The sequence below is a fragment of the Gigantopelta aegis genome, chromosome 4 (genome assembly GCF_016097555.1).
Source record: "Gigantopelta aegis isolate Gae_Host chromosome 4, Gae_host_genome, whole genome shotgun sequence".
NCBI classification, from domain to species: Eukaryota; Metazoa; Mollusca; class Gastropoda; order Neomphalida; family Peltospiridae; genus Gigantopelta; species Gigantopelta aegis.
In genome coordinates this window covers 116,059,513-116,070,900 of record NC_054702.1, presented here as the reverse complement: position 1 = coordinate 116,070,900, position 11,388 = coordinate 116,059,513, and the positions used below count along the sequence as shown (strand labels likewise).

Here is an 11,388-nt window from a genome sequence, read left to right as displayed (position 1 = left end):
TAGAGTACTACATACCTGATAACAGTAGAGTACTACAGACCTGATAACAGTAGAGTACTACATACCTGATAACAGTAGAGTACTACATACCTGATAACAGTAGAGTACTACATACCTGATAACAGTAGAGTACTACATACCTGAGAGTACTACATACCTGATAACAGTAGAGTACTACAGACCTGATAACTGTGGGTACTACAGACCTGATAACAGTAGAGTACTACAGACCTGAAAACTGTGGGTACATCAGACCTGATAACAGTAGGGTACTACAGACCTGATAACAGTAGAGTACTACAGACCTGATAACAGTAGGGTACTACATACCTGATAACAGTAGAGTACTACAGACCTGATAACAGTAGAGTACTACAGACCTGATAACAGTAGGGTACTACAGACCTGATAACAGTAGAGTACTACAGACCTGATAACAGTAGAGTACTACATACCTGATAACAGTAGAGTACTACAGACCTGATGACAGCACCTGGACTAGGCCTGATAACAGTACGAGTACTACAGACCTGATAACAGTAGGTGACTACAATTAAAACAACATGCTGAGCTTTACTGTAGGCGTACTACATACCTGATAACAGTATGCCGGCATCGGTACCTGATTAACAGTAGAGACTACAGGCTGGTAGGTACACTTAGTATATATCAAAGTGATATCTCCCACTAAAACGCCAAGTAGGACATAAAACGTCGATTGGCGCACTACAACCTTACAGGAACGTCAACCAAACGTATCATGTTTATGTTTCGTTTATGTCCCTCGTGAAAAATTTTCATTGTCACTCGCTAAAGCCCGTGGCAATTGAAAATTATATTACTCGTGACATAAACATGATACGAAATGGAAGATCGTTTAATATCGTATAATTATTACCCAGTATATCTGTATATGATGGCATCACTGGCCAGTTTATTACTGTGACTCTCAAGTACAAAATACAAAAATACAATTTGTTTGTTAATGGGTAAACATACTCCTTACATCCGTAGTGCGTGATAATGACTCCTATTGCATCCAGTGTAAAATACTCCTTACATCCGTAATGCGTAACAATGACTCCTATTGCATCCAGTATAAAATAATCCTTACATCAATAACGCGTGACGACTCCTACTGTACCAGTATAAAAATACTCCTGATATCCGTAATGCGTGATAATGACTCCTATTGCATCAAGTGTAAAATACTCCTTACATCCGTAATACGTAACAATAACTCCTACTGCACTCAGTATAAAAATACTCCTTACATCCGTAATGCGTGACAATAACTCCTATTGCACCCATCAGTCCAAGTGAAAAGAGCCCAGCACAACAACGTCTCCGACCCAGCCTGCAATGGAAAACGTACGGCGTACATCTTAAAGTCATCATCCTTCATTTTGGCGCTATCACCATGTCGGTCATTTGCTCTAAAATATCTCTTACCTGAATGATTAACACATGATTTAGCAGTACGAGTGGGATAAATGACGCACTAAACGGCTGATTGGGTGAGTTTATAGCTCCATCCCTAACAGAGGTTGTGTTCTATGCCTTTATATATAATGTATGCATCGACCCATATTACAAAACACTGCATACGTCCTTCGATTGGATCAACAAGTGTTTTCTTTAATTAGCGTATCTTCAACACTGTGTAGATTACTATATCATGTAGATCTACTAGTATATTCAGAAGGAATCATAGTCAGAGTGTTCTTTTCTTGAGCTTTTCTTGAGCACTAGTCATGAATAGTCACCAACCGAAATTCTACCATATCAAATATTGTTTACAATGGAAGCGGAGCTGTACCTCCCTCGCGAACCAGCGAGGTCAACCTGCTTTGTGGCCCGACTGTCCATTGTGTTACACAGTCAGTAGAACAACGTGGACTAATAGACTCCATCATATGCGGTCATGTGGGATAGAACAAGTACACCCGAGGTGTTCCCAGGGTCGAAATTTCCACCACTGAGGGTGTACCGTTTTATTATTATTGTTTGTCTCCCCCCAACCCACACACACACACACATAACCACATATGATGGGAGTGTTTTTATTCCGAATGAAATGACATCAAGGAATGGGTCTGTCCTGCATGGGATGGGAAACATTCAATCATGTACGGTAATCAGGTGTACATATACCGACCTGTTGATGGAAAACATTCAATCATGTACGGTAATCAGGTGTACATAGACCGACCTGTTGATGGGAAACATTTAATCATGTACGGTAATCAGGTGTACATAGACCGACCTGTTGGTGAGAAACATTCAATCATGTATGGTAATCAGGTGTACATAGACCGACCTGTTGGTGGGAAACATTCAATCATGTACGGTAATCAGGTGATCATGTACGGTAATCAGGTGTACATGGACCGACCTTTTGGTGAGAAACATTCAATCATGTACGGTAATCAGGTGTACATGGACCGACCTGTTGGTGAGAAACATTCAATCATGTACGATAATCAGGTGTACATAGACCGACATGTTGCTGGGAAACATTCAGTGATGTACGGTAATCAGGTGTACATAGACCGACCTGTTGCTGGGATACATTCAATCATGTACGGTAATCAGGTGTACATAGACCGACCTGTTGCTGGGAAACATTCAAGCATGTACGGTAATCAGTTGTACATAGACCGACCTGCTGGTGAGAAACATTCAATCATGTACGGTAATCAGGTGTACATAGACCGACCTGCTGGTGAGAAACATTCAATCATGTACGGTAATCAGGTGTACACAGACCGACCTGTTGATGTACATAGACCGACCTGTTGATGGGAAACATTCAATTATGTACGGTAATCAGGTGTACACAGACCGACCTGTTGATGTACATAGACCGACCTGTTGATGGGAAACATTCAATCATGTACGGTAATCAGGTGTACATAGACCGACCTGTTGGTTGCAAACATTCAATCATGACGGTAATCAGATGTACCTAGACCGACCTGTTGGTGACAAACATTCAATCATGACGGTAATCAGGTGATCATGTACGGTAATCAGGTGTACATAGACCGACCTGTTGGTGACAAACATTCAATCATGTACGGCAATCAGGTGTACACAGACCGACCTGTTGATGTACATAGACCGACCTGTTGATGGGAAACATTCAATCATGTACGGTAATCAGGTGTACATAGACCGACCTGTTGGTGACAAACATTCAATCATGTACGGCAATCAGGTGTACACAGACCGACCTGTTGATGTACATAGACCGACCTGTTGATGGGAAACATTCAATCATGTACGGTAATCAGGTGTACATAGACCGACCTGTTGGTTGCAAACATTCAATCATGACGGTAATCAGATGTACCTAGACCGACCTGTTGGTGACAAACATTCAATCATGACGGTAATCAGGTGATCATGTACGGTAATCAGGTGTACATAGACCGACCTGTTGGTGACAAACATTCAATCATGTACGGCAATCAGGTGTACACAGACCGACCTGTTGATGTACATAGACCGACCTGTTGATGGGAAACATTCAATCATGTACGGTAATCAGGTGTACATAGACCGACCTGTTGGTGACAAACATTCAATCATGTACGGCAATCAGGTGTACACAGACCGACCTGTTGATGTACATAGACCGACCTGTTGATGGGAAACATTCAATCATGTACGGTAATCAGGTGTACATAGACCGACCTGTTGGTGACAAACATTCAATCATGCACGGTAATCAGGTGTACATAGACCGACCTGTTGGTGACAAACATTCAATCATGACGGTAATCAGGTGTACATAGACCGACCTGCTGGTGACAAACATTCAATCATGTACGGTAATCAGGTGTACATAGACCGACCTGTTGATGGGAAACATTCAAGCCTGTACGGTAATCAGGTGTACATAGACCGACCTGTTGGTGGGAAACATTCAATCATGTACGGTAATCAGGTGTACACAGACCGACCTGTTGATGTACATAGACCGACCTGTTGATGGGAAACATTCAATCATGTACGGTAATCAGGTGTACATAGACCGACCTGTTGGTGACAAACATTCAATCATGACGGTAATCAGGTGTACATAGACCGACCTGTTGGTGACAAACATTCAATCATGTACGGTAATCAGGTGTACATAGACCGACCTGTTGATGGGAAACATTCAAGCATGTACGGTAATCAGGTGTACATAGACCGACCTGTTGATGGGAAACATTCAAGCATGTACGGTAATCAGGTGTACATGGACCGACCTGTTGGTGAGAAACATTCAATCATGTACGGTAATCAGGTGTACATGGACCGACCTGTTGGTGAGAAACATTCAATCATGTACGGTAATCAGGTGTACATAGAGCGACCTGTTGATGTACATAGACCGACCTGTTGGTGAGAAACATGACGAACGGGACCCCGGGCACCTCGACGAAAGTCATGAGGAAGATGTTGAGGTAGAGGTTCCCCGACAGTTTGTCCACGCCGAACGATAGTCCGTAATAGATGACAGACATGAAACACCTGGCAAATATATACAAGAAAAGGCGAACTGACAAACAAACAACATAACAAACAAACAAACAAACTAACTAACTAACTAACTAACAAACAAAAACACCTCCCAAAACCAACCACAAAAGCAAAAAAATAAAAAAATAAAAAATAAAATAAATAAATACAACGACAGACACACAAAAAAAAAAAAAACCCTACAGCTCTTGGCAGTTTGTTCACGCCAAAAGCAACAAAAGACAGCCCCTAATAGGTAACACACACATTACACATGCACACAATAATAAACCACCAACAATGAAGTAAATGAAGACAATCTTTAGGAGTAGCAATAAAATAAATGTAAAAACGTGGCGATGTTCACTATATGTTTAAATGATGGAAGATATCATCACCTATGGCATCAATTTAAATTTAAAGAATCATCTTGGAAAGTGAAAAGCCTTGTGTTGCTCCTACGTAAGATAGTTCTATGGTCAGATATCCTTGCAACAGACGGTATGTATTGGCGGGGTGTAACGAAATGATAGGTATCTCACACGTCCTCCAGCCCTATCCTGGTTATACATGTAGTCATGTAAACAAGGCAGGGCTGGACACGTGAGCTAAATGGTAAAGGACTCGCCCGATGGGACGTAGTGATTGTCATCCTCGGCTAAACAAGGCAGGGCTGGACACGTGAGCTAAATGGTAGAGGACTCGCCCGATGGGACGTAGTGTTTGTCATCCTCGGCTAAACAAGGCAGGGCTGGACACGTGAGATAAATGGTAGAGGACTCGCCCGATGGGACGTAGTGATTGTCATCTTCGGCTAAACAAGGCAGGGCTGGACACGTGAGCTAAATGGTAGAGGACTCGCCCGATGGGACATAGTGTTTGTCATCCTCGGCTAAACAAGGCAGGGCTGGACACGTGAGATAAATGGTAGAGGACTCGCCCGATGGGACATAGTGTTTGTCATCTTCGGCTAAACAAGGCAGGGCTGGACACGTGAGATAAATGGTAGAGGACTCGCCCGATGGGACATAGTTTTTGTCATCTTCGGCTAAACAAGGCAGGGCTGGACACGTGAGCTAAATGGTAGAGGACTCGCCCGTTGGGACGTAGTGATTGTCATCTTCGGCTAAACAAGGCAGGGCTGGACACGTGAGCTAAATGGTAGAGGACTCACCCGATGGGACGTAGTGATTGTCATCTTCGGCGAACTCGCCAAACTACTGGACCTCAATCCACTATGCTCCACAACGGTCTACGTTTATTATTTAACATGATCACAATCTACCATTGTACAGTGAAGTTATATATCCAGTCAATTTCTGTTATCTCCAGATACTGCTAGCTTGAGATAAATGTGATATTTATCTGTTGGTAGAAATTGTATCACTGTGTGACTACTTTTTCAAACTCGAGTTATCCTGGGTTATCCTGAGTTATCCTGGGTTATCCTGGGTTATCCTGACTTCACGAGACGTCAAAGTTCGAGATAACGACGTTTGAAATATAAAATTATAGGAGCGGGACGTAGCCCAGTGGTAAAGCGCTCGCCTGATGTGCGATCGGTTTAGGATCGATCCCCATCAGTGGCCCCAATGGGATATTTCTCGTTCCAGCCAATGCACCGCGACTGGCATATTGATGGTCGTGATATGTGTTATCTTGTCTGTAGGATGGTGAATATAAAAGATCCCTTTAAAATAAATGGAAAAATTACCAAATGTATGATATCCAACAGCCAATGATTAATAAATCAATGTGCTCTAGTGGTGTCGTTAAACAAAACAACCTTCTGTTTTAAATTACAAGACAGTGTTCGTATTACCAAGTGTGTTAAACTCACCACACACAATCTATCATGACCGTTCGTCGAATCATCGTCCTGCCCCTCACTATCTCCATGTACGTGTATTTACCACGTGACTCTCTCTTATTCGACTCCTCTTTGGCCAGGGCTTGCAATTTCGCTCTACAGTTGTCCGGCCGTGGCACACTGTTCATGGAACACATCCGGTAGATTACCTTCTCGGCTTCGTCGGTACGGTTTTGTACTGCCAACCACCGTACACTTTCAGGAACAAAGCTAAAAAAAAGAAAGGAAGAAAAGAAGGAAGGAAGGAAAGAAGGAAGGAAGGAAGGACTTAAGGAACAAAATCAATAATTGAGTAAACCAGGGAGTGAATGGAACGAATGGATGACGAAGGTGAGTGGAAGTATGAAAGTATGGGTGGGTTGAAGAATGGATGGATTGCTTGAAGGACTGAATGGAACAGATGGCTGACTACAAATGATGGATAGGTGGATGGATAGACGGACGGACGGAAGGAAGGAAGGAAGGGTGGGTGGATAAATGGGAGGATCAGAGGACGAGTTTGATGATTAGGTGAACAATGAATTGTTGGATCACAGCTTGATGCGACTGATGAAATAGCCCTATATAATACATGGTAATATCTAAATATATATATATATATATACCTGTAAGTGACATAATATGTGCGTGTGTTATACCCATGTGTATGACACATGAGAACAAGATTTATATTTACAGCTCATCTGATCGGTTTTCTCTGACAGATAAGACAAAAATGGTACAGGAAACAAAACAAAAATAAAAGTTATTTAAATATGGTGTGCACGAGAAACAAATACTCACAAAAATCCAGTAAGAAAGATAACATGCAGTGCAGCACAAGCCAGATGAAGTTGTGACCAGTCCTCCAATCGCCAGGCAGTTAATGCGAATAGTGACACACCGATGGGCCAATTAGGGATGGCACTACACACCGACCGCTCTTTCACACCGATGAATTCCATTGGGTAAGTGTACGAGACGACAAGAATTGAGCCAATCATGAAGCCTAGAACAAACCTCAGCACGGCAAACATCTGCCACGTGACCGAGTACGCTGCGACGACGTTGGCGACGCCGTGGATGAGGAGGGAGATGTACAGGGTGTAGCGACGTCCGATCATATCGCCGGACTGACCCCCGAGTAAAGCTCCAACCAGAACACCCGCCATTTGGATTGACGTCACTGCCGGTTTCACCCACGAGTTCCCGCACACCAAATCCCACTGAAAAAGAGCTTCTGACATTTGTCTTTTTTTAAATATATAAACACAGAATACCACATGAGTGGCCGTTAAATACCATTTATCTCACGAGTTGCTTGAAAATGTATCGAGTTGGATACAGTTTTAAACCGCGAGTTGTAAATAAAATAGTATGTAAGAGACACGTGTGTGAACCCAGTAGTCTATCAGAAAGGTCAGAAAGCAAATGTTAATTGTGCAATAAGGGCGACATAGAAGATGAATATCATTTTATTTTGATAAGTCCATTGTACAGAGATATACGATCTCGTTATATTAAGAAATATTATTGGTTCAAACCATCGGGAGTATAAAACTGTACAATTATTATTTTCCAAAAAAAAAAAAAAAAAAAAAAATAATAATAAAAATTAAAATAAAATAAATAAAAACCACACACACAAAAAGAACTCATCAACATATTTACGTTCTCAACTCATTTGAAGGTCCATGGTCCATCGTCCAAATACACAATCTATCAGGTATATATTTCTCTTTATGTGTCATTGTATATTTTATGCCTATGAGCCGCAAGGCTTAAAGCAAATAAACTATACTGTACTATATTCTAGTTCGTACATTTCCTTAAAAACCAGGACCAACTAAAACGTATTTACGAAGCTTGCGGTTACAATTAATTTGTGCGTCACAGAGCTATCACTTGCAGGTTAACTAGTGTGTCACAGAACGATCGTGCTTACTTCATTGGGTGGTATGGTGTAGCGACCGGGGTCATCACCGTAAAACAACATGATTTTCCGAGGAAAAATCGAGACTTTGCCATAGAAATGCATAAAAAGGAAAAGGAAGGCAATGTGACAACTAAAAACGAAGCACACTGTGTTGTAAGCGGCTATTAGATATCATACGGTAATTCCAACACTTTGTCTAGCCGACGAGAGAAGTTCAAGTTCTTTATTGCGTTAATCTTTACAGCTTAATGGCATAAAAACAGTATTGTAGAAACCTGCCGCCGTCATGTTGACTACATATTTTGATTATCAGCATTGAAACTTATATATGCAGGTAAGTTAATACACTGCCCTTTAAACTTTCCGCCGTGGAATAATAATCAGAATACTGGGGATGAAACAACAGATTCGCGATGTTCAAATTACTCAAATGATAGTTTAATGTGGACCACTGACACATTACTGCACAGAGAGCGATTTGCAATACGTCAGATTCGCAATGTTCAAATTACTCAAATGATAGTTTAACGTGGACGGACCACTGACACATTACTGCATAGAAAGCGATTTGCAATACGTCAGATTCGCGATGTTCAAATTCCTCAAATGATAGTTTAATGTGGACGGACCACTGACACATTACTTCACAGAAAGCGATTTGCAATACGCTACTGTTCGTGCTTTACTTCTATCTTCCGATACCGTCTTTCTGAAGTATTGATATGTTATATTTTATATACACAATTAATTTGGATTATTTAATGTTTGCCTCGGATGTCTGGTGTGAATGCCAGATTTATCATTGGAGAAGAATACGCCTTAGAAAGGACACATACAATGTATGTAAGCACACTAACATAATAGTATTACGTCAGTCTTCCACAGGAACACCAAGAACCACATTGATTATATGTATACATTCAGACGTATACAATATACCTTTATTAGCTATACACCTTCTCAATGGAAATCCCACATAAACTGTTTTTAGGGCTAATTAATGTCAAAGTCGGCACATGGGAATATTGCTTTCCTGTCCTATTTCCTAATGTGAATGTATTATTGATGATAATGAAAACTTCCGACATTTGTAGTTCGTCACTAAAATGATCTTCTTTGATACTACATTCTGATGCCCTACTCCCTCTTGTTCAGCCTGGAAAACAAGTGTTCATTACATGAAGCTTCATTTGGACTTAATTGAGTGTTCACAAATTGCGCAGACTATAATATATCAACTCACCTCATTAATAATAGTGTGGATGGAATAGGAATACACGGTTTTACATGGCGCCGTTTCGTTTTGTTGACAGATTTGAAACGTCGTGTTGTCCCTCGTGATGTTTCCGCCGTTGGGCACGTCGTACAGACACCACCATTCCGGCACGGCGCCAGCGAACGACATGGTGAGCATGCTCCAGCCGGCCAACATCTTGGGCGACAGCGTGAGGACGAGGATGAGGACCTGGAATCGCGAGAAGGGGCCGGTCTCCGCCAGCAGGTCTTCCAGAGTAGCCATAGTGGATCGCTACAACACTTTCAGTCGGTTTGCTTCAACGACACCTCTAGAACACATTGATTAAGTAATCATCGGCTACTGGATGTTAAACTTGAATAATTCTGACTAGGCCTTAAAAAACACCCCTCTCTACATTTTCCATAATTTAGCAACATTTAGCAACAGGAGATCTATTGAATACGACAGTAAAAATGAGACGCGTTTATTGTTTTGAGAAACTTTCATTGTTGCTTACTCTGTTGGTTATTTTGTATTCAGCATGTGAGTTGATGTTAGAATGGGATATATAGTCATCCGAAGTGGAAAACCTGTAGCCAAAGCACCTGTTTCTAAATGCATTCAATCTAAACGACACAACTGTAATATGTCACCAAGGCCGTATCTCTGCACACTGCAACAGTAAAATATATTTCAAACAGTCTATTCGATATTGAATTCCCTTTTTACTAGCTAAACCTCGTCTGTCTCCAGCTTTCATAATTACACCTGTCAAGACAAAAACAGCCTGAGCTAGAAGGTTATAAACAGATATTTATTTGTATTATATAAACCTTATTAAACACCTCCTAAATTCAAGTTGCAGCTGAACGTTCAACAGTAGGTCGATACATGTCCAATTTTATTGATTTGCATATGAAATGTCTGCCTATGAGCCGGAAGGCTTGAAGCTAATAAACTAAACAATACTATACACATGTCACATGTCAAAAAAATTAAACATTTGTCATGCAACTTTATGCTCGATTGGTGAGCAATCGGACATTTAAAAAGAGAAATAAAATAACCGACATATTAACTACGTAGTCGTATTTACAGAACCATACATGTTGTCGGCTGATGAGGATTTCGCCCGTTATCTCTAGCTACAAATCTCATCAGTGTCGGTTTCATCTACATAGCCATACAGTATAGCAATATCGTCATCCCCTGTGTACCGTTAGCATGGAGACATGTGAATTAAGCAGACGTGCCTAACCTACCTGTCAAGACGTCTTCGTACAGCCACGGTTGAGGTGGAGGAATGATTTACCTGTAGCGTTTCTCACCTTGAAGATTGACCCGTGTTGACAGTGCGCCGCCACAGAGCTTCAACATAAATATATAACCCTGCACGGAACCCGTGTGTCTTACAGGGGGCACTGCTCGCTGTAAACAAACAGTAATGACCTTAGTAAATAAACCAGCGACCTCTGTAAATAAACAATTTAAAAAAATATATACCACGACGGGTGATTATAAAGACGCGACCCTGTGGTGTCTGATATTTGTTATATCATCTTTTTGCTGTTCCGTTCCGACATACAAAGAAGATGTTCGTGCTGGTGTCGCGAAATAATGACAGTTCGAAAAGACGACAAAATGCCACAACAAAACGACAAACCTGAGATACTACTAATACCGTAATTATTTAGTTTACGGTTGTTCTGTTTGATGCTACTCGCTCTGTCATCTTTTCTCTAGAAGCCCGCCTTAATGACAGTCGTTCAAGGCCATCTGTATTGGGAGTCCTATAGAGTGTTGTTTGTATGACAGTCAATTCGTTTCGTATCAAAGTTAATTATGTCTCTTTGC

At 41.3% G+C, this 11,388-nt stretch overlaps 1 protein-coding gene across 1 annotated transcript in view; it reads right to left on the bottom strand.

Annotated features, from left to right (window-relative positions):
* The window catches only part of LOC121370209 (solute carrier family 22 member 15-like), a 15,573-nt gene extending 4,675 nt beyond the window's left edge, over positions 1-10,898 (bottom strand). Inside the window, exons 1-6 of the mRNA XM_041495324.1 lie at positions 10,797-10,898; positions 9,541-9,862; positions 7,166-7,587; positions 6,353-6,592; positions 4,390-4,524; positions 1,248-1,357 (exon numbers count right to left, since the gene is read on the bottom strand). Coding sequence (XP_041351258.1) covers positions 1,248-1,357; positions 4,390-4,524; positions 6,353-6,592; positions 7,166-7,587; positions 9,541-9,816 — 1,183 coding nt within the window. The 5' untranslated portion in view covers positions 9,817-9,862; positions 10,797-10,898. The remainder of the gene's footprint in view (positions 1-1,247; positions 1,358-4,389; positions 4,525-6,352; positions 6,593-7,165; positions 7,588-9,540; positions 9,863-10,796) is intronic.
* Positions 10,899-11,388: the final 490 nt, after the last annotated feature.